At 46.3% G+C, this 24,494-nt stretch overlaps 1 protein-coding gene across 3 annotated transcripts in view; it reads right to left on the bottom strand.

Annotated features, from left to right (window-relative positions):
* The window catches only part of LOC137524249 (interferon-induced very large GTPase 1-like), a 281,929-nt gene that overhangs the window by 60,314 nt on the left and 197,121 nt on the right, over positions 1 to 24,494 (bottom strand). The window contains exons 1-3 of one of the 3 annotated variants that reach the window (XM_068243883.1): positions 23,037 to 23,386; positions 14,555 to 14,827; positions 4,566 to 4,850 (exon numbers count right to left, since the gene is read on the bottom strand). In XM_068243883.1, coding sequence (XP_068099984.1) covers positions 4,566 to 4,850; positions 14,555 to 14,827; positions 23,037 to 23,322 — 844 coding nt within the window. In that variant the 5' untranslated portion in view covers positions 23,323 to 23,386. Of the gene's footprint in view, positions 1 to 4,565; positions 4,851 to 14,554; positions 14,828 to 23,036; positions 23,387 to 24,494 lie in introns of those variants that run through there. The other 2 variants (XM_068243884.1, XM_068243882.1) reach the window with 2 other exon arrangements.

Genomic DNA, 24,494 nt, shown 5'->3' with positions numbered 1-24,494 from the left:
CACAGCTTCAATGTCCTTCCTGTCCCGGCATCAGTCTCAGTAACAGCGCCCCCTGTGATGAGGTACCGCATGTCATCACAGGGGACGCTGTTACTGAGACAGATGGCGGGACAAGAAGGACATTGAAGCTGCGTGGGATCGGCTATTCAGCTGAAGATGAAGAAAGGTGAGTTATTACTATTATGCCTGCTCTTAACACCGCTGCAGCACCTACCTGTCTAAGCTATACTGCAGTCACCTACCTAACCTATACTGCAGACACCTACCTACCTAATCTATACTGCAGCACCTACCTACCTACCTAATCTATACTGCAGCACCTACCTACCTACCTAATCTATACTGCAGCACCTACCTACCTACCTAATCTATACTGCAGCACCTACCTACCTACCTAATCTATACTGCAGCACCTACCTACCTACCTAATCTATACTGCAGCACCTACCTACCTACCTACCTAATCTATACTGCAGCACCTACCTACCTACCTTATCTATACTGTAGCACCTACCTACCTAATTTATACTGCAGCACCTACCTACCTACCTAATCTATACTGCAGCACCTACCTACCTACCTAATCTATACTGCAGCACCTACCTACCTAATCTATACTGCAGCACCTACCTACCTACCTACCTAATCTATACTGCAGCACCTACCTACCTACCTAATCTATACTGCAGCACCTACCTACCTACCTACCTACCTACCTAATCTATACTGCAGCACCTACCTACCTACCTACCTAATCTATACTGCAGCACCTACCTAATCTATACTGTAGCACCTACCTAATCTATACTGCAGCACCTACCTACCTACCTAATCTATACTGCAGCACCTACCTACCTAATCTATACTGCAGCACCTACCTACCTACCTACCTACCTAATCTATACTGCAGCACCTACCTACCTAATCTATACTGCAGCACCTACCTACCTACCTACCTAATCTATACTGCATCACCTACCTACCTAATCTATACTGCAGCACCTACCTACCTAATCTATACTGCAGCACCTACCTACCTACCTAATCTATACTGCAGCACCTACCTAATCTATACTGCAGCACCTACCTACCTACCTAATCTATACTGCAGGCACCTACCTAATCTATACTGCAGCACATACCTACCTACCTAATCTATACTGCAGCACCTACCTAATCTATACTGCAGCACCTACCTACCTACCTAATCTATACTGCAGGCACCTACCTAATCTATACTGCAGCACCTACCTACCTACCTAATCTATACTGCAGCACCTACCTAACCTATACTGCAGTCACCTACCTATCTATCCTATACTGCAGTCACCTACCTTTCTATCCTATACTGGCACTTACTTATCTAAGCTATACTGCAGGCACCTACCTACCTAACCTATACTACAAGCATTTACCTATCTAACCTATACAGCAGGTACCTACCTATATAAGCTATACTGCAGTCACCTACCTATCTAAGCTATACTGCAGGCACCTACCTATCTAACCTATACTGCAGGCACCTACCTATCTAACCTATACTGCAGGCACCTACCTACCAAACCTATACTGCAGGCACCTACCTATCTAACCTATACTGTGTGCACCTACCTATCTAATTCATACTGGTGGCACCTACATAGCTAACCTAAACTGTGGGCACCTATACCTGGCTCCATGGCGGGAGGGGGGGGGGCGGGGCGATTTTTACACCCTCGCCCTGGGTGAAATTTAGCCTAGAAACTGCCCTGTGTCTATCTCATCATGTCACCTCGGGTATCCTTTAACCTCTTGCCGACTGCTCCACGCCAATTGGCGTGAGCAGTGCGGCAGCCCCAGGACCGCTCCACGCCCATTGGTGTGAATGGTCTTCTATGGGGCTAGCAGGAGATCGCACGCACGCTGCGCGCGCATCTCCTGCTCGGGGGCGGAGTTCTGCCCCGCCTTCGGTCTCCGTGCGGGGATCGCCGCTCGGGAGACTATGAGAAGGTGTACTACTTTGTACAGCGCTGCAATCTGCAGCAGCGCTATACTGGGGACAGCCGTGTGACACGGCTGTCCCCTTGGGGGACAAGAGAGCGATCAGCTCTCATAGGCAGAAGCCTATGACAGCCGATCGCGTGATTGGCCGGCAGGGGAGAGGGAGGGAGGGAGGATAAAGTAAAAAAAAAAAAAAAAAAAGTAAAATGTATTTAAAAATAAGACATAAATATTTATTAAAAAAAAACAAAAAACAATGTGGGGGCGATCAGACCCCACCAACAGAGAGCTCTGTTGGTGGGGAGAAAAGGAGGGGGGAATCACTTGTGAGCTGAGTTGTACTGCCCTGCAGCAAGGCCTTAAAGCTGCAGTGGTCCAATTAAGTAAAAATGGCCTGGTCACTGGGGGGGGGGGGGGGGGGGGTTAACACCGCAGTCATCAAGTGGTTAAGGTGTACCTGAGGCGGCATGTGATATGATGAGATAGACATGTGTATGTACAGTGCAAAACACATTAATAACCCGGCTGTTTAACTTCTTTTATTTGTTTTTGTTTTAGTTACGTTTTAGGCGTGGAAGTGACAGCTTCTTTACCTTGTCAGGAATATAGAAAACATTACTGATGAGCAAATTACAGCCATAGAAGTTTTCCTGACAGAATACAACTTCTGATAGTTGATGTATTTTCATTTGGGGACACTTAATAGGCTGCCTCTGAGCAGAGACAACAAAACATTCGTTATACTTTGTAAATGTATAAAATAAAACCATGGGGTATCTAAAAAAAATGAAATTTTTAGGAAGAGGAGGATAAATACAATTGTTTATATCATCAGTTTAATTTCACCTCGGGTTCACTTTAAAGAACAAGCGACACCCATGCTAACCTAGAAATAAAAAACACATATAGGTAGATAAATACTACTTCGACTTACATAACAGATGTATTGTGCTATCCACGTAATGATTCCTCTGAATTTTATTAAGGAAAAGCAGAAAATCCTATTCTAGGCAGCCACTGCTGCTAATGCTGACATCATATCCTCCCTCTTGTTTTCCCCCCTTCCTTCTCTTTCTCATTGTGTATTCATTAGCTGCCCTCCTCCCAGAGTCTTCAGAGACTCCCACTGAGGTGTATACTAACAACTGCACTGTCTATTTTTTTTATTTACACATCCAATCACTGAGTCACTTCAGCCTTGCTTGTAAACACAAGTAATCAGAGGGTGTTTCTGATAAGCAGCTAGGCAGGGAAATAAATGGAAGAGGAGGAATATATTATAGATAAAAAGAACTCCCAGCATTCAACTCTTTGGTACTGTTTGGCACTAGGGCAAGTGTTCCTAAACTATGTGATAACTACAAACCATAAAGTTTTGCAAGTTTTGAATGCAGGATTAGCATCTTTATCACTTAATACACTCAGACCAGTTGCTGTTGAAATTTGATTTTTATGGTGACAATACCGCTTTAAGGTTTTGAAAGCTTGCAATAAACCATGTACAGTTAGTCATTAAAGAGAAACCGTGACCAAGAATTGAACTTCATCCCAATCAGTAGCTGATACCTCCTTTTACATGAGAAATCTATTCCTTTTCACAAACAGATCATCGGGGGGCTCTGTATGGCTGATATTGTGGTGAAACCCCTCCCACAGGAAACTCCGAGGACCATGGTACGCCTGGTAATTTCCTGTCTGTGAACCTTGTTGCATTGTGGGAAATAGCTGTTTTACAGCTGTTTCCAACTGCCAAAACAGCATACAGCAGCTACATCACCTGCCAACAGTAAAAATGTCACCATGTGCTAAATGTCAGAATGTAAATCAGGGATTTAAAAGATTTTACAATGGGCAAACATAAAAATGTAAAAATGAAGCACTTTTTTATTACATTATTTTCACTGGAGTTTCTCTTTAAAGGTGTTACCTGAATCAACGTTTGTTGGTTTGATTTCTGCATTTCTGCTCCCCGTCTAACACTGGACCACACTTCACTTGCAGGGCTGATTTTGTAGGTGGAAAAAAACAAAGTTTTGTAAAAGTAATACCTTTTATTTTAAAGTATTATTTTAGGCCTCATTCACATTGCGCTCCGTTCACATTGGCCGTTTTTTAACGCATTTCTTCCCATTCCCGACGCTTGCTGTGCGCTGGGCGTTTTTGTTAGCGGTTTTCCCGAGCAGTTTTTTTAATTCTCTCCCTTACGCAAGTCAGGAAGTGAACTCTTTGATCCAGAAAAGAATAAATACAATGTATTAATTCTTAAAAACGCGAACACAATTGCTGCACAAAGCGATTTTGTGAGCGTTTTGCCTATACCTTCCATTAAGGCAAATCGCCTAAAAAAATGGCCCATGCTGCGCTTCTCATAGAGAATCATGGCACAAGCGCTTTCAGGGCGATTTAGAAAATCGCCAGCGCTTAAACCCCCCCCCCCCCCCAAAAAAAAACCCTGCCTCTTGTGTGAATGAGCCCTTAGAGCTGATTTTGGAATGCCGTTTACACACTTATTTGGATTAATGGTTTTTCACTTGTTACTTGGAACTGAAAAAGTAACTCTGGCTGCAGACTGGCAGGGATCTTACTTGGTGTTGGTGGCACTCCCACATCCCAGGATTCAAGATCTTGTATGAGTCGTGCGTTGTGTTTCTTCAGTATATCATAGAACATATCCTTGTAGGAATTTTTCCAGCCTCCAATGTAGCTGTACAGCTGCTGCATCTTCTTCTGAGAAGTACTCAGGCTGCGCATTGCGTCATACTGTTCCTGCGTCAGAAGCTTCTTCCGCAGAAGACCATGTAAGACAGCGTTCACACAATCCCCCTGTTGTATCAGGCTCTCACGATGTCTGTCCACAAAGTGGTTCAAGTCTGTAAAATCAATGAACTCATTTGGGGGATAGTCAAGGTCTGTACACACGCTCTACAGAAGTAGCCCTAAACAACCAATGTCCGAAGAAATGTTCAGGGCTACCTCTGTAGAGCAAATAACAAGTTTTTCTGACAACGGTTTTCCATTTTGAAATTAGACAACTGGCACTGTTTATAAGGAAATAAATATGGCAGCCTCCCTAGTCCTCTGTCTTCACGTTTCCTTTAACCACTTGATCACTGCAGGTGGTATTCCCCTAATGGTACCAAACAATTTTCACATTTCAGTAATCTTTTCATTCATTTGTCAATAATTTTATCACTACTTATCAACATTATAATGATGTATATCTTGAGGGGGTTTTTTTTGTCACCAATTAGTCTTTCTTTCAGTGGTATTAAAAATTATTTTATTCTATATGCATTTTAATGGGAATAATAATAAGAAAAATTAATTATTTCTCAGTTTTCAGCTATTATACTGTATTTTTAAAATAAAACATGCTGCTGTGGATAAAACCCACAGATTTTGCCCATTCGTCCCAGCTATTACAGGAAATAAAGGTGCATTTTATGCAGTTTTGTTCGTTTACACTATGTCACTAATTACAAGCCCTTATCTTCAAACACAACAGTAATATGCCCTCATGACATGATGACATGCATAATAAAAAAAAAGTTGCGTCCCTTAAAGTACTATTTATGTAATTTGTTTTTTTAAATGCATTTTTTTTACTTGCGGTTTATTTTGGTAACTGGGATGAGGGGGGGGGGGGGGGGGGGGTTAATTAATGGGGGATTTATTTATTTTTATTTAATTTAAAGTATGTAGGGCGTCTTTACTTTTTGGCCACTAAATATCCCCCACTTTATTCATGTGTATTGAGAACAGTACACAGGAAGTGTCGTGTGCATGTTTTTACTTTCACTTTGTCAATGGCAACCAGCATCTCACTTATGCTGGTGATCACTGATCACAGGCACATCGATCGGTGAATGGGAACAATACCCATTCACCGCTCAGTATACTAATGGGTGGCGAGGAGAACGCATATGGGAGCGCGCATGAGCGAGCGCTGTTGGCAATCACGGCAAGGTACGTATATCTATGCCCCTGGAGCTAAGATGAAGTCTCAAGGGGCATAGATATACTGGCACCGGCGCAACAACCTGAATATCATGAGATTTTCTTCCGCTAGTATTCTATTATTACCATGACTGTAATATTCACAGAGGGCGTGTTACTTCATAAAGCATTTTACTTTATTCTCTAAATCATTCAGTATTTTTTTTTTAAATGAAAAAACTAAATGCTGCAGGAACAGGACTATGCCATTAGCAGCGGAGGGACCCAGGGCTGTGCCATTAGTAGCAGGGATGTCCTCAGCTAATTATACACTTTTGTTGTAGAACATTTGTAACAACATCAGGTGTAATAACGTCAGCATTTATGCATAATTCTGCTTATTATTACACATTTGCTAATACTCTGTAATAATCAGTTAAAATCCCCCTGCTGTTGCTAATGGTTTAGTCCTCTCCTGTTGCAAACGGGGGAGAGCCTGTCATTGAACTCTATGCCATTGAAACCTTTTGGAGCATGTGAGTTCATTGGATTTTTATATTTAAATAAATTATAGCCGTTTTACGCTATGTGAGGACTTTTTATTGAGGAACTGGAAATATAAGATGCAGAGTGCGGAAGAAGGAACTAGCAGTGAAAGGAAGACAGAGCCAGAGTGATGGGGGGCAACCTGGGAACGGTACCAAGGCTTCATCTTAAATGCCAATAGAGTTGAAATCACATCAAGCTTCTAAGAATTACGAACTGAATGCCCCGTGTATTTTTCTGTAACCATATTGTGGACTAGACTACCTAATGCTGCTTATTGCCTCCTTGGTATTGGGATCTGGAATCAAGTGGATGTGCAATCTAGGTATAGTGTGTATTTTTCTTTTTTTGTTCGGTGGATACTTTGTAGTTTTTGCCTGGTCGATATCTATGTACTGTGAGCACCAACCTCTTGCACATTTGTTTTTTTTGTATCTTAAAGGGACTCAGAGACTACATATACTACAGCTCTGATACTTATCCGGGGCTTCCTCCCGCCCCATAAACACGTCTAAGTCCCACGCCGTCCTCCCGCGGTCTGGCGTTCAGCTGCGGTGATCTCCGTTACGAGCCTCAGTCGATGCCAGTCAGGGTCTACTGCGCATGCGTAGACCTCCCGCACATGTGCAGTAGACCCGTATTGACATCACTGAGCCTCATATTGGAGCTCACCGCGGCTGAACGGCAGACCGCGGGAGGACGGTGTGGGACTTAAACATCCTTATGGGGCGGGAGGAAGCCCCGGGTAAGTATCAGAGCTGTAGTGTATGTCGTCTCTGAGTCCCTTTAAGAGGAGGAGAACCAGCAAGAACCCCTAAACGATACCAGTGTGCAGGTGTATTATTGTTTCTGATTGACATCCTAGCCCAGCTGACCTTGGTTTAAAGGTCATGGTGGGAATTATGGGTGAAAATGTGGTGAAAAATTCACATTCATGAAGTGTGATTCCCACACTGAATGCATGTTTACAATCTTGTTTGCATGTGCAAACCGCCATCATCACTGCTTAACAATTAACTACATTTTTTGTGAAAGATGTCCTTAAAGTTAAGACTTGTCTTAAAACAAAGCAAAACGCAGCTGCAATTTCAATGCTGTGCAGTCTATGCTTAAAGTGTACCTGAGATGGGGCCTTAAAAAAATATATATACTGGGATTTCCTCCAGCCCCCTCCGGCCTGATCACTCCCTTTTCGTTCTCCTCCGGCTTCTGGTTTGTCCACAACTGGCCCTGGTAAGTCGTCCAGTCAGGGCCAGTTGGCGCAGGTGCAGTCTGGCCGTGCACACTGCCCTGCCACGCTCCAGTTGCCGGGAGCATTCTGCCCTGGGCCCTGCACAGTAGCATTCTAGTGCACAGGCGCTGAACGCTCCAGGCAACAGGAGCAGGGCAGTCCATGCTTAAAGTGTATCCGACGTGTGGCCTTAAAGAGAGTCTGAAGCCTTATAAAATTGCTCTTTTTATTTAACTTTTATCTTCTGCACTATCACCATAACTAAAACGCTGCATCCCCGCGGCAGAACACTCTATTTAAACCTCCCAAATCTCTGGGCAAAAATCGACGACTTTCAAAGTTGTGGATTTGCGTCAATCCACGTGGATCTCCACATCTCCCCCGCCCCTCTCAGTGAAAGAAGACTGAGAGGGGCAGGGAGAGGAGACAATCAGCAGAGATTGACGCGAGTAGAGGCAGAGCTACTGCCCCAAGCTCTGCCTCTACCAGGAAGTGATCCCCACATTTTGCCCTGGGGATTTTGATTGCCATCTGGAGTCGGGAAGGAATTTTTTCCCTTTTGGGGATAATTGGACCATGCCTTGTAAGGGTTTTTCGCCTTCCTCTGGATCAACAGGGGTATGTGAGGGGGCGGGCTGGTGTTGTACTTTCTTCTCTCTATGTCTTTTTTCAACCCAAATAACTATGTAACTAGGATTTGGGGGGTTTAAATACAGCATTTTGCCGCAGGGATGATGTGTTTTAGCTATGGTGATAGTGCAGAAGATAAATGTTAAATAAAAGAGCAATTTTATAAGGCTTCAGACGCTCTTTAAAAAGAAAATATACACAACTGGGGCTTCCTCCAGGCAACAGGAGCGTGGTGTGAGCGTTCGTGCGGCTGCCACATGCATGCAAAGTTGGCACTAGTCTTTTGGTCTGGGGCCAATTGCTGAAGAATGAGGAGACGGAGGAGGATGATGAGGGAGCATTCAGGCTGGAAGGGACTAGAGGAAGCTCCAGGTTCAATTATTTTCTTTTTAAAGAGGAGCTGTCAGCCATACTATCTCAGGAAAAAAAACTAGGGATCGGACGAATCCACAATTTCTTCGAATCCGAATCGAAAAAGGTTCTCGAATATCTCGAACCTTTCGAATCCCGAATCTAACGAATCCTGCACATAAGAATTGTGCGATCCGTGGTATAGTTGCCTGCAGTATAGGTAGCTAGGTAAAGGTGTCTTCAGTATAGCTAGCAAGGTATAGGGGCCTTCACTATAGGTTGCAGGGTATAGTGGCCTTCAGTATAGGCAGCCGGGTATAGTGGCCTTCATTATAGGCAGCCGGGTATAGTGGCCTTCATTATAGGCAGCCGGGTATAGTGGCCTTCAGTGTAGGCAGCAGGGTATAGGGGCCTTCAGTATAGGCAGCAGGGTATAGGGGTCTTCAGTATAGGCAGCAGGGTATAGGGGCCTTCAGTATATGTAGCAGGGTATAGGGGCCTTCAGTATAGGTAGCAGGGTATAGGGACCTTCAGTATAGGTAGCAGGGTATAGGGGGATTCAGTATAGGTAGCAGGCTATGGGGGGCTTCAGTATAGGCAGCAGGGTATAGGGGCCTTCAGTATAGGCAGCAGGGTATAGTGGCCTTCATTATAGGCAGCTGGGTATAGTGGCCCTCAGTATAGGCAGCAGGTTATAGGGGCCTTCAGTATAGGTAGCAGAGTATAGGGGGCTTCAGTATAGGCAGCCGGGTATAGTGGCCTTCAGTATAGGCAGCAGGGTATAGTGGCCTTCATTATAGGCAGCCGGGTATAGTGGCCTTCAGTATAGGCAGCAGGGTATAGGGGCCTTCAGTATAGGTAGCAGAGTATAGGGGGCTTCAGTATAGGTAGCAGGGTATAGGGGCCTTCAGTATAGGTAGCAGGGTATAGGGGCCTTCAGTATAGGTAGCAGGGTATAGGGGCCTTCAGTATAGGTAGCATGGTATAGGGGCCTTCAGTATAGGTAGCAGGGTAAAGGGGCCTTCAGTATAGGTAGCAGGGTATAGGGGCCTTCAGTATAGGTAGCAGGGTATAGGGGCCTTCAGTATAGGTAGCAGGGCATAGGGGCCTTCAGTATAGGTAGCAGGCTATGGGGGGCTTCAGTATAGGCAGCAGGGTATAGGGGCCTTCAGTATAGGTAGCAGGGTATAGGGGGCTTCAGTATAGTTAGCAGGCTATGGGGGGATTCAGTATAAGTAGCTGGGTAAGGGGGCTTCAATATAGGCAGCAGGCTATGGGGGTGCTTCAGTATAGATAGCAGGCTATGGGGGGCTTCAGTATAGGTAGCTGGGTAAGGGGACTTCAATATAGGCAGCTGGCTATAGGGGTGCTTCAGTATAGGTAACAGGCTATGGGGGTGCTTCAGTATAGGTAACAGGCTATGGGGGGCTTCAGTATAGGTAGCAGGCTATGGGGGGCTTCAGTATAGGTAGCTGGGTAAGGGGACTTCAATATAGGCAGCAGGCTATAGGGGTGCTTCAGTATAGGTAACAGGCTATGGGGGTGCTTCAGTATAGGTAACAGGCTATGGGGGGCTTCAGTATAGGTAACAGGCTATGGGGGCTTCAGTATAGGCAGCAGGCTATGGGGGTGCTTCAGTATAGGTAACAGGCTATGGGGGGCTTCAGTATAGGTAACAGGCTATGGGGGGCTTCAGTATAGGTAACAGGCTATGGGGGGCTTCAGTATAGGTAACAGGTTATGGGGGTGCTTCAGTATAGGTAACAGGCTATGGGGGGCTTCAGTATAGGTAGCAGGCTATGGGGGGCTTCAGTATAGGTAGCAGGCTATGGGGGGCTTCAGTATAGGTAGCAGGCTATGGGGGGCTTCAGTATGGGGGGCTTCAGTATAGGTAGCAGGCTTTGGGGGGCTTCAGTATAGGTAGCAGGCTATGGGGGGGTTCAGTATAGGTAGCAGGCTATGGGGGGGCTTCAGTATAGGTAGCAGGCTATAGGGGGCTTTAGTATGGGGGGGCTTCAGTATAGTTAGCAGGCTATGGGGGCTTTAATATAGTTAGTAGGCTATGGGGGCTTTAGTATAGGTAGCAGGCTATGGGGGCTTTAGTATAGGTAGCAGGCTATGGGGCCTTTAGTATAGGTAGCAGGCTATGGGGGGCTTCGTATGGGGGCTTCAGTATAGATAGCAGGCTATGGGGGCTTCGTACGGGGGCTTCAGTATAGATAGCAGGCTATGGGGGCTTCGTATGGGTGGCAGATATCCTCCTCCCTCCCCCCGAAGCCTCCTCCACTTGTCCCCCTGCATAAATAAGGAGAAGCAGCCTTTCACCTCCAGCATCAGCAAGGAGCCCGGAGCGGCAGACTTCTCCCTTCACTTCCTAGTTCCCCCTAGTGGCCACCGGACTGGCTCTTACTGATGACGCGTAGTAAGAGCCGGTCACTAGGGGGAATAAGGAAGTCTGCAGGAGGTCTGCCGCTCCGGGCTCCACGCTGGAGGTGAGAGGCTGCTTCTTATTTATGCAGAGGGCGAGCGGAGGTGGCACGGGGAGCGGGAGGAGGACAATTGCGAGCGGGTGAAGCGGCGGATGCGCGACGATGCAGCGTCGGGATTCGGTGAACGGAAAATGGCGTCGGTATTCGATTCCACGAATCTCGAATATTTCCTAATATTTGAGGGATTCGTAGATTCGCCGTCCCATCCCTAAAAAAAACCAAATATATAAGTTGATAAATACTTGCTCTACTTACATAACATATGTATTGCACTGTCCACATTATGATTCCTGTGAATTTTATAAAGGAAAAGTAGAGAATCCTATTCTAGACATTTTCCATATTTACTGTGGCTATTTTGAAACCAGTTGTGATGTAATATCCGCCCTTAGTCTCCTTTACCTGATTTGCCCGCCCTTCACAATAGAAAGTGCATTGTTTCAGCCTGAGACATTTTGTCCAATCAGAGAGGAACAGAGGTGTGGTAGGGGAAAACAGGAGGGAAAGAGGCTTCAGCCAATCAGGCTGCATTAGTTAAGTCTGAGGGGAAGTAGAGAAGCAAAAAAAAAGACAACCCAGCATGCCCTGCAACTTCTCTTTTGTGTACCAAATTTTCTGTGTACCAAATAAGAGTCATGTAAACTGGGGAATGATAATTTATCAACAAGAAAAGTAATAGTGATTTTAACTCTTGGATTGCCTGATTAGCATCCTTATTACTTGTTTACCAGATAAAAATAAAGAATTGATTTTTTATTTTATGCCCGACAGTTACTCTTTAAGGCCCCATCTCAGGTTCACTTTTAAGGGAACCTGAAGAGAGAAGTACATGGAGGCTACCATATTTATTTCCATTTAAATAACACTTGGCAGTCCTGCTTATCTTTCTGGCATCAGTAATGTCTGAATACTACACCACTAACCACTTCTGCCTTCAGTGTTGTTTCACCTTATGCACCCGAGCTACTTTCACCTCCCATTCATTCGCCAATAACTTTATTACTACTTATCACAATTAAATGATCTATATCTTTTTTTTCCGCCACCATTTAGGCTTTCTTTGGGTGGTACATTTTTGCTAAGAATTCTTTTATTATAAATCCATTTTAACAGGAAGAATAAAGAATAATTGATTATTTCTCAGTTTTCAGCCATTATAGTTTTAAAATAATACATGCTACCATAATTAAAACCCATGTATTTTATTTACCACATTTGTCCCGGTTATTACACCATTTAAATTATGCCCCTATCACAATGTATGGCGCCGATATTTTATTTGGAAATGAAGGTGCATTTTTTCAGTTTTGCGTCCAACACTTATTACAGGCCCATAATTTAAAAAACAGTAATATACCTTACTGCATACATATTAAAAAAGTTCAGTACCTGAGGTAACTATTTATGTATTTTTTTATTGTATATATATTTTTTTTTACAAAAAAATGTGTGTAGCTATTGGGGGAGTGTGGGAGGTAAGGGGCTAATTTTAAAAGTAAAAAAATGTAATCTGGAAATTTTTATTTTCAGATGTACTCTAATTTTACTGTTTGGCTACAAGATGCCCTTGCAGCTCACTTCTGTATGCGTAATATCAATACGCAATATGGAAGTAATGCATGGACGCCGGGACAGCAGGGGCTTTGTGAAAGACGGAGCCGTCCCTTAGACAGCGTAGGTCTTTCATACGGGGACTTAGATCAATAAATTGGAACTGTGTTCCCATTCATTGATCTCCAGGCTAACAGAGTCATGTGTGCCTGTCAGTGGCAGTAGTATAGCCTATCTGGATGGAAATATCCATTCAGATAGAGTTAAGTGGTTAAACAAGCATGTTGCTAATTTTATTAGATTTTTGTCGAAAACATCTAATATGTATAATTGTTTGGGGTCTATGGTGTATTTTGAGGACAGCCATGTAACTTTTATTGTTTAAAATTAAATATATATGTCAGCCTCCATATCCGTCTTACTTCACGTTCTCTTTAGAAATACTGAGACATAGTTGATAGGGTTGTCCTTTCTCACTCCTTAAAGAGTACCTCCGGACTAAAAATCTACTCAGCAGAACTGAAAAGGCTTGGTGTTTCTTTAACAGTTTCACAGCATCAGAACTTTGTTTTTCTTACCAAAGCATCATTTTTAGCTGCATTTTAAGCTAAACTCCACCCATCAATGAAAAAAAGCCTGGGCTTTTTTTCCCTGATGCTGTGCAGAGCATGATGGGATTTCCTATGTTGTTATTAACGTTGCCTAGCAACTGGGAGAGTTGCTCAGGACACAGGACAGTTGGAACTGTGTCTCATGCTCCCTGTCACCTCCTTTCCACCAAAAAGATGGCTGCCATCATGAAATAAAACATTTGCCTGTTCTTTTAAAACAGTGTGGGTAAGCGTTTATATTACCTATCTATTTTAATTAACATAACTATTGTAACTTAATGACAGTATGTTTGTTTAGGCTGGAGTTCCTCTTTAATCATTAGTTTTTGTATACTTGATTAACAGTTCTGATTTGCATGCTGCTGGATACTAGGGTTTGAATCCTGGCTGGCGCCAGTTACCTATTCAGTACAGAATCCTTGATCAATCTTCCCTGATGCTCCAGAGTGGCCTACTGAGCATTTACTTAGTGGCTGCAGCTCTAAAGCACTTTGACAGGAGAAAAGTGATTTGCTATACAAAATGTTAATAATCTTCTTCTTCTGGGTCTTCAACACTGCTCCTACAACCGTCGGAAGTACTCATGTCCCTCAATACATTTGAAGATGAGCACACATGTATTGCGCCTGTACAAGTCAGGACTCGTGCGTGCTCAGAATAGATGGGCTCCTCTTCGGAACCACTCGGAGATATAAGTACTTCTGAAAGGCTGCACAAGCAGTGTCGAAAGGATATTTGATCTAGCAGGTCAAATAGCTTCGGCGCAGGACGGCCAGGATGGAGCAAGGACCGAGAAGGCTCTATGGCAGCCTTTTTCAACCGGTTTACCATGGAGGAACCCTGCAAATAACTTCTGGATCTCGAGGAACCCCTGAAAAATGTTTGGATCTCGAGGAACCCCTGAATTTATATTGCAGGAGGCGTGGTAGGTGAGGCTGTTAATTTCACTGCCCTCTATTACACTGCCACTCATTATACTGTCTCCCTATCCTAGTGATTTTAATTAATGTGCTCATTATTATTCTGACCCCCAATTTAGTGCTTCCTGTTACAGTATCCCCTATTATACTGTGCTCTAGTATACTTCTCCCCATGATAGGGGAAAATGCCAAGGAACCCCTGCAGAGTGCTCAAGGAAGTATCATCATGAGCACCACTTATCCAACTACAGTTATCATGCAACTCCATGATTAGAAACCACCCCTGTGCCCCCCTGAGGTAGGACTTACTTGAGAGTTTGTCCCGATGAGCCAAGTACTGGATGAGTTCTTCATTGTGGTCCTTCAGCAATTCGTATAAAATGTCCTTGTCAGGATTGCTCCAGCCTCTGGCATAGTGGAGGAGTTTCATCATCTTCTCCTGAGAGGAGGACTTGCTGCACACTGCGTCATACTGCTCATGGGTCAGAAGATTCTTCTCCAGAAGATGGTCTAAGATTGGACCCACCACAGCCGCTTGTCTTATAAGATCCATATAATATTTATCCAGAAAGTGCTCGCTGACTGAAAAATGGAAGGAAATGCATGTATATGCAGGTACTTTATTATTATCTAGTATTTACATAGCACTAACATCATCCGCAGCGCTGTACAGAGTATATTGTGTTGTCACTTAACTGTCCTTCAGAGGAGCTCACAATCTAATCTCTACCATAGTCATATGTCTATGTATGTATCATGTAGTGTTTGTATCGTAGTTACACATGGAAGAGGGGCTTGGATGCAGCTGAGATTTTGTTGACTTATGTATTGGGGCCATTATGAAGCTTGGGGCACTTGAGCAATTTCAAGGAAAGAGAAGGCACACAAAAGGTCTTAGCAATCTTGCTGTACTGGAGTAGTCAAGGTAAACTACTAATTTTGAGTGGAGCCCTTCCAGGGGCTTAGCAATAGGGGTGGCAGAGGTAGCCACCGCATCGAGGCCCCGAAGGGCCCTTCCTCAACTACAGTATTAGTTCTCTATTGGTCCTATGCTCATAATAATCACTTCTATAGATGCTTTGAATAGTGGTAATCATTAAACTGTTTCCCATCCCCTTCTTGCACCTCTGACACTGTAGTTGCCATTGGCAGGTTTTGGTGCGCCGTATCAATTGTTATGTATAGAGTGCTTGGGGAGCCCCATGTAAAACTTGCACCGGGGCCCATAGCTCCTCAGCTACACCACTGAGCCCTTCATCAGGTGCACCTCCCGGTTATCAACAACCAAACCTCAAATACTCTCCCATGAGTGACATCACACATAGAAATTAACCCTACCCACCTATATAACTATACAATCAACCAAAAGGGCACTAAATCACAATGGCCTCAATTCACTAAGCTTATCTCCGGTCTCTAATAACGTTTCTAGAGTGGTCACCATGGTGATGAGGCATGTCGTAGTCAGGAAACATTTTACCTCAGGCAAACCTAAAGTTAACTCTTCTGTCTTTAAGTTAACTCTTCAATCCCTAAAATAACTCCAGAGTTAAAGACAGGCTGTTTATTAACTGCGTGTGAAAATAACTACAGAGGAGGTAAATTAACTACAGATTACTACAGAGGAGGTAAATTAACTACAGAGGAGGTGACTTAAGGAATGAAGAGATAAAATAACTCTCTTACTGTGTGGAGGTAAGTTTTCTCTTGCCTTATTATCTCCAGCATGATCTTAGTGAATTGAGGCCAATGTCCACCCCACAAAACCTGATTCCAGCTCTGAACCAGAATAGTATGCACTATTTGTACATCTTATTAATTTACAAAAACAAAAATAAACAAACAAGTGTTAATAATTTTCACTTATGGAGTGGAATAAGGTTAGATTTAGAAACATGGTTGCAGAGGCCAATCGGGTGCATCCCACAATTAAGTTCATCACAGAATGCTCCAGAGAGGGCGTTAGTTACGTTGAAGGGTGGGCAATGCATTTTTCACTAAGCTTTACAGCAAGGCAATTTTTAGGCTATATTGCTCTCAGGGTGAGGATGTAAAAATTGCGCCCTCCCCCACAGGCTTGAGTATGCTCTTTGCGATGTGGTGTTTTGCAGCCCACAGAATGGGTTAGTCAGAGGAGACCCCCAGTATTAGGTAGCCAGATGTAGCCCCCCGCAGTATAGGTAGCCATGTATAGGTGCCCCCAGTATAGGTACTCAGGTATAGGTTCCCACAGTATAGGTAACCAGTTATAAGTAGAGATGGGCCGAACGGTTCGCCGGCGAACGGTTCCACGCGAACTTCGGTGGTTCGCGTTCGGGTGCCGCAGGCGAACGTTTGCGGAAGTTCGGTTCGCCCCATAATGCACCTTGAGGGTCAACTTTGACTCTCTATATCACAGTCAGCAGGCCCAGTGTAGCCAATTAGGCTACACTAGCCCCTGGAGCCCCACCCCCCTTATATAAGGCAGGCAGCGGCGGCCATTACGGTCACTCGTGTGCCTGCTTTAGAGAGAGTAGGGCGAGCTGCTGTCTGTCTCTCATAGGGAAAGATTAGTTAGGCTTAGCTTTTCCTGGCTGCATACCTGTTCTGTTCAGTGAGCCCACTGCATACCTGTTCAGTGAACCCACCACTGCATACCTGTTCAGTGATCCTGCCACTGCATACCTGTTCTGTGAACCCACCACTGCATACCTGTACTGTGAACCCACCACTGCATACCTGTTCAGTGAACCCACCACTGCATACCTGTTCAGTGAACCCGCCACTGAATACCTGTTCTGTGAACCCACCACTGCATACTTGTTCTGTGAACCCACCACTGCATACCTGTTCAGTGAACCCACCACTGCATACCTGTTCTGTTCAGTGGACCCGCCACTGTATACCTGTTTAGTGAACCCGCCACTGCATACCTGTTGTGTTCAGTGAACCTGCCACTGCATACCTGTTCTGTGAACCCGCCACTGTATACCTGTTCTGTTCAGTGGACCCGCCACTGTATACCTGTTTAGTGAACCCGCCACTGCATACCTGTTGTGTTCAGTGAACCTGCCACTGCATACCTGTTCAGTGAACCCACCACTGCATACCTGTTCTGTTCAGTGGACCCGCCACTGTATACCTGTTTAGTGAACCTGCCACTGCATACCTGTTGTGTTCAGTGAACCTGCCACTGCATACCTGTTCTGTGAACCCGCCACTGTATACCTGTTCTGTTCAGTGGACCCGCCACTGTATACCTGTTTAGTGAACCTGCCACTGCATACCTGTTGTGTTCAGTGAACCTGCCACTGCATACCTGTTCTGTGAACCCGCCACTGTATACCTGTTCTGTTCAGTGGACCCGCCACTGTATACCTGTTTAGTGAACCCGCCACTGCATACCTGTTCTGTGAACCCACCACTGCATACCTGTTCTGTGAACCCACCACTGCATACCTGTTCAGTGAACCCACCACTGCATACCTGTTCTGTTCAGTGGACCCGCCACTGTATACCTGTTTAGTGAACCCGCCACTGCATACCTGTTGTGTTCAGTGAACCTGCCACTGCATACCTGTTCTGTGAACCCGCCACTGTATACCTGTTCTGTTCAGTGGACCCGCCACTGTATACCTGTTTAGTGAACCCGCCACTGCATACCTGTTGTGTTCAGTGAACCTGCCACTGCATACCTGTTCTGTGAACCCGCCACTGTATACCTGTTCTGTTCAGTGAACCCGCCACTGTATACCTGTACTGTTCAGTGAACCCGCCACTGCATACCTGTTCAGTGAACCCGCCACTGCATACCTGTTCAGTGAACCCACCACTGCATACCTGTTGTGTTCAGTGAACCCGCCACTGTATACCTGTACTGTTCAGTGAACCCGCCACTGCATACCTGTTCAGTGAACCCGCCACTGCATACCTGTTGTGTTCAGTGAACCCGCCACTGTATACCTGTACTGTTCAGTGAACCCGCCACTGCATACCTGTTCAGTGAACCCGCCACTGCATACCTGTTGTGTTCAGTGAACCCGCCACTGTATACCTGTACTGTTCAGTGAACCCGCCACTGTATACCTGTACTGTTCAGTGAACCCGCCACTGCATACCTGTTCAGTGAACCCGCCACTGCATACCTGTTCAGTGAACCCGCCACTGCATACCTGTTGTGTTCAGTGAACCCGCCACTGTATACCTGTACTGTTCAGTGAACCCGCCACTGCATACCTGTTCAGTGAACCCGCCACTGCATACCTGTTCAGTGAACCCGCCACTGCATACCTGTTGTGTTCAGTGAACCCGCCACTGTATACCTGTACTGTTCAGTGAACCTGCCACTGCATACCTGTTCAGTGAACCCGCCACTGCATACCTGTTGTGTTCAGTGGACCCGCCACTGTATACCTGTACTGTTCAGTGAACCCGCCACTGCATACCTGTTCAGTGAACCCGCCACTGCATACCTGTTGTGTTCAGTGAACCCGCCACTGTATACCTGTACTGTTCAGTGAACCCGCCACTGTATACCTGTACTGTTCAGTGAACCCGCCACTGCATACCTGTTCAGTGAACCCGCCACTGCATACCTGTTCAGTGAACCCGCCACTGCATACCTGTTGTGTTCAGTGAACCCGCCACTGTATACCTGTACTGTTCAGTGAACCCGCCACTGCATACCTGTTCAGTGAACCCGCCACTGCATACCTGTTGTGTTCAGTGAACCCGCCACTGTATACCTGTACTGTTCAGTGAACCCGCAACTGCATACCTGTTCAGTGAACCCGCCACTGCATACCTGTTGTGTTCAGTGAACCCGCCACTGTATACCTGTACTGTTCAGTGAACCCGCCACTGTATACCTGTACTGTTCAGTGAACCCGCCACTGCATACCTGTTCAGTGAACCCGCCACTGCATACCTGTTCAGTGAACCCGCCACTGCATACCTGTTGTGTTCAGTGAACCCGCCACTGTATACCTGTACTGTTCAGTGAACCCGCCACTGCATACCTGTTCAGTGAACCCGCCACTGCATACCTGTTCTGTTCAGTGAACCTGCCACTGTATACCTGTACTGTTCAGTGAACCCACTGCATCAGTGCGCATACCTGTGCAGTTAAATGAACCCACCTACCTACGTGAGTGCACGCAGTGTGATATACCACTCCGTGCATACCCGATATGGACAAAACAGGTAGAGGAAGAGGTAGTGCCAGAGCCAGAGGAAGGCCACCCGGCAGGTCTGCGCGAGGTCGTGTAAATGTAATTTCGTGTGGACCTGGCCCACAGTACAGTGCTCGGAAGAAGGCACTTCCCATCACCTCCCAAGATTGTCAGGACGTGGTTGAGTATTTAGCGACACAGAACACCTCATCTTGCTCAGCCACCAGCGCTACTACTAGCACCACTTCCGCTGTATTTGACACTTCGCAAGAATTATTTAGTGGTGGTGAAATCACTGATGCACAGCCATTGTTGTTACAGCCAGATGAATTTTCACCAGCTCATATGTCTGCGTTACGCGGCAACACTATGGATGTAACGTGTAAGGAGGATGAAGGACCTACACGTTTGGATTTTTCTGAGGCAAGCGAAGCTGGGCAGGATGATTACGATGATGACGATGATAGGGATCCTCTGTATGTTCCCAATAGAGGAGATGAAGAGGGGGACAGTTCAGAGGGGGAGTCAGAGAGTAGTAGGAGGAGAGAAGTTGCTGAAAGAAGCTGGGGCAGCTCTTCGTCAGAAACAGCTGGTGGCAGTGTCCGGCACCATGTATCGCCACCTATGTACAGCCAGCCAACTTGCCCTTCAGCATCAGCTGCTGAGGTCCCCATAGTGCCCACATCCCAGGGTGGCTCAGCGGTGTGGAAATTTTTTAATGTGTGTGCCTCAGATCGGACCAAAGCCATCTGTTCGCTCTGCCAACAAAAATTGAGCCGTGGAAAGGCCAACACTCACGTAGGGACAAGTGCCTTACGAAGGCACCTGCAGAAAAGGCACAAACAGCAATGGGATGGCCACCTGAGCAAAAGCAGCAGCAGCACACAAAAGAAAAGTCACCCTCCTTCTCCTCTTCCTCCTTCAGGTGCATCATCTGCTTCTGCCGTTTTCTCCCTTGCACCTTCACAGGCACCCTCCTCCACTCCGCCTCTGCCCTTGAGCGGTTCCTGCTCCTCTGCCCACAGCAGCAGTCAGGTGTCCGTGAAGGAAATGTTTGAGCGGAAGAAGCCAATTTTGGCCAGTCACCCCCTTGCCCGGCGTCTGACAGCTGGCGTGGCGGAACTGTTAGCTCGTCAGCTGTTACCATACCAGCTGGTGGACTCTGAGGCCTTCCGTAAATTTGTGGCCATCGGAACACCGCAGTGGAAGATGCCAGGCCGCACTTATTTTTCGAGAAAGGCCATACCCCAACTGCACCGTGAAGTTGAGAGGCAAGTGGTGTCATCTCTTGCGAAGAGCGTTGGGTCAAGGGTACACCTGACCACGGATGCCTGGTCTGCCAAGCACGGGCAGGGCCGCTACATTACGTACACAGCCCATTGGGTCAACCTGGTGGTGAACGATGGCAAGCAGGGCGCAGCGGACCAAATTGTGACACCTCCACGGCTTGCAGGCAGGCCTCCTGCCACCTCCTCTCCTCCTGCTACATGCTCTTCGCTGTCCTCCTCCTCCTTGGCTGAGTGGCAGTTCTCCTCTCCAGCTACACAGCCCCAGCTCCGCAGGGCCTATGCTGCATGCCAGGTACGACGGTGTCACGCCATCTTAGACATGTCTTGTCTCAAAGCGGAGAGTCACACTGGAGCAGCTCTCCTGGCTGCTCTTAAGAAACAGGTGGATGAGTGGCTGACCCCGCACCACCTGGAGATAGGCAACGTGGTGTGCGACAACGGCAGCAATCTGCTTGCCGCTTTGCATATGGGGAAGCTGACACACATACCCTGCATGGCACATGTCATGAATCTAGTTGTTCAAAGATTTGTGGCAAAGTACCCTGGCTTAGCGGATGTCCTGAAGCAGGCCAGGAAGTTCTGTGGGCATTTGAGGCGGTCTTACACAGCCATGGCACGCTTTGCGGAAATTCAGCGGAAAAACAACATGCCGGTGAGACGCCTCATTTGCGATAGCCCGACTCGCTGGAATTCGACCCTGCTCATGTTCTCCCGCCTGCTAGAACAGAAGAAAGCCGTCACCCAGTACCTCTACAACTACAGTAGAATGAAACAGTCTGGGAAGATGGGGATGTTCTGGCCCGACAACTGGACACTGATGAAAAATGCATGCAGGCTCATGCGGCCGTTTGAGGAGGTGACCAACCTGGTGAGCCGCAGTGAGGGTACCATCAGCGACTTAATTCCCTACGCTTACTTCTTGGAGCGTGCTGTGCGTAGAGTGGCGGATAAAGCTGCGAATGAGCGTGACCAGGAACCGTTACGGCAGGAACAGGCATGGGACCAATTTTCATCAGACCCAGCTGTTTCCTCAACACCTGCGGCAGCACAGAGGGGGGAGGAGGAGGAAGAAGAGAGGTCATGTGCAGAAGACGAGTCAGACTCAGAGGATGATGAGCAAGGTGTTTCTTTGGGGGAGGAGGAGGAGGAGGGGACAGCGGCAGGAGAACAACCGCAGCAGGCGTCGCAGGGGGCTTGTGCTGCTCAACCTTCCCGTGGTATTGTTCGCGGCTGGGGGGAGGAGGTTGACTTACGTGACGTCACTGAGGAAGAGCAAGAGGAGATGGAGGGTACTGGATCCGACTTTGTGCAGATGTCGTCTTTTATGCTGTCCTGCCTGTTGAGGGACCCCCGTATAAAAAACCTCAAGCGGAATGAGCTGTACTGGGTGGCCACACTACTAGACCCTCGGTACAGGCACAAAGTGGCGGACCTGTTACCAACTCACCTGAAGGTGGAAAGGATGCAGCACATGCAGAACCAGCTGTCAACTATGCTTTACAATGTTACAAGGTAACCAGGTATAGGTGATCCCAGAATAGGTAGCCAGGTATAGGTGCCTCCAAGATAGGTAGCCAGGTATAGGTGCCCCAGCAGAGGAAGCCAGGTATAAGTGCTTCCAGGCTGGGTGGGAGAAGCGTGCACACTAACACAGCCAAGGGGAAGGGGGTCCTCCCTCTCGCTCCTAAGGTCTCCGTTCTGTGCTCCCGCCTCCTATTGCAGAGCTTCAGCAGCAGGCCCAGGTGACAGGGAACACTTACTCACCTCTTCTTGGCTCCATGAGATAGAGCTCCACCTACCGCCAGGCGTCCTTGCCTCCAGCTCTGCTCACTCTACTTCTGCTAATCAGGAGGTGAGTAAGTGTTCCCTGTCAACCTGTCCCTGTCACCTGCGCCTGCTGCCGAAGCTCTGCAATAGGAGGGAGAGCACAGAAGAGAGAGAGGGAGGAGTCGGGCCCCCCTCCCAGCAGCTGAGTGAGTGTGCCCGCTGCTCTAACCTCCTGCATTGCGCCCTCCTCCTGTACTGCGCTCCAGGTGGACACCCACCTTGCCCGCCCCTAGAAATGGGGCTGCTCTACACGAAGCCTACCGGAAGGAACAACCTATTAAAAGTTGAAAGTTTTCATGCTGGCTACTACTTGTATGTGTGCCTGGAACATGTTCATCTTATTAATTGTTCAGTGAGAAGCTGATAGTACCGTCTCGCATGAAAATTTAATGGCAATAGGAATCTCCAGGAAGTGCATTTGATTGGCCCAATCCCAAACTGGATTTGCATTAATTTTGCAGGGCAGCCAGAATTATTAGCATCACATTGACCATCTCTACCAATCACTATGGTCACCGTACTAACCAGAATTACCATTTGTCAGGTGTTGCTTGAGCTCCTCAGCCACTTGCTTCTCATTGATGGCATCTAGGATGGCCAGAGTCAGTTCAGTGCCGTAGTCATCATTGTAGTAGGCCAGGATGAGGCCCACAACATCTTCAGGGTCTGCTTTCTCTAGTTTGCTCCAGGGAATCCTGCTGTAGGCCCTCTGAATGTCCCATTCAGCCAGTTTGCTGCAGAACTTCTTAAAGCCAGCGTGATCCAAATTCTCCAAGGCAGCGATCAAGGCATCTCGCACCCTCCGTGCCATCTCCTCCTGGTCCTGTACGGTCCTTCTAAGTAGTGTATTCCCGAGTACTCATTTCTCCCAGGCAGCCTGTGCACGGAAGGATAAATATAGACTGACCACGCCTGGAAGCTCTAAGGGAAAGCAAAACCACATTGTTTATTACCTTCCTCTTCCTGTCTCTGTTCTGCCCTGGGGCAGGTGAAGGAAATACAGTAATAATAGCTGAATTCTGCATTGAACTTTTTTTCATGGGATCTTCTCAATCCTACAGCGTATTTCATGTAAGACAAAGCAAAGAAGACAAAATAAAAAAAAGCACCATGACAATATCCCCTCCTCCACACCCTCCGAGAAGCAGTCAGCTCTGTTCCTGAAAAACTAGTTTCTAACCAGATGCATTCATTGTCAGTCCCTGAATTTGTATACTTTCTCGATCATGATACCACAACTCCACTTTTATTTCAAAAACTGAGCAGAATATTCTCCCGAAAACAAATTTCTGCTGATTAATTCTCCTGCAGGTTAAATAACCATCTGCCTGTTCATTTATCAGCAGCTAGAGGCTTTGTACAGAGAAGCACAGAATAAGAGTCTAGTCCCCGTTTGGTAAGTATTGTAGTGTTCAGTATGTTAAAGAGAAACTGTAACCAAGAATGTAATTTCATCCCAATCAGTAGCGGATAGTTACCCCCTTTCCCATGAGAATTTTTTTCCTTTTCATAAACGGATCATCAGGGAGCTCTGTATGGCTGATATTGTGGAGAAACCCCTCCCACAGTGTGAAGTCAGGACCATGGTTCTGACATCACTCTGTGGGAGCCTTTTTGCATTGAGGGAAATTACAGCTGTTTTCAACGGCCAAAAAAGCTAGCAGCATCTCCTTCCACTGACATCACCTGCCAGCAGTAAAAATGTCACCATATGATAAATGTCAGAATGTAAATCAGGGAGAGGAAAGAAGAAAGATTTTACAACGGGCAAACACTGACTAAATCATTTATACATAATTATTGTAAAAATGAAGCACTTTTTTATTACATTATTTTCACTGGAGTTCCTCTAAAGAGACACTGAAGCGAAAAAAAATTATGATATTATGATTTGTATGTGTTGTACAGCTAAGAAATAAAACATTAAGATCAGATACATCAGTGTAATTGTTTCCAGCACAGGAAGAGCTAAGAAACTCCAGT

Source organism: Hyperolius riggenbachi, chromosome 7 (assembly GCF_040937935.1).
Source record: "Hyperolius riggenbachi isolate aHypRig1 chromosome 7, aHypRig1.pri, whole genome shotgun sequence".
Classification (NCBI taxonomy): domain Eukaryota; kingdom Metazoa; phylum Chordata; class Amphibia; order Anura; family Hyperoliidae; genus Hyperolius; species Hyperolius riggenbachi.
The sequence above is the reverse complement of the archived record's forward strand: the minus strand, read 5'-3'. Positions and strand labels throughout refer to the sequence as shown.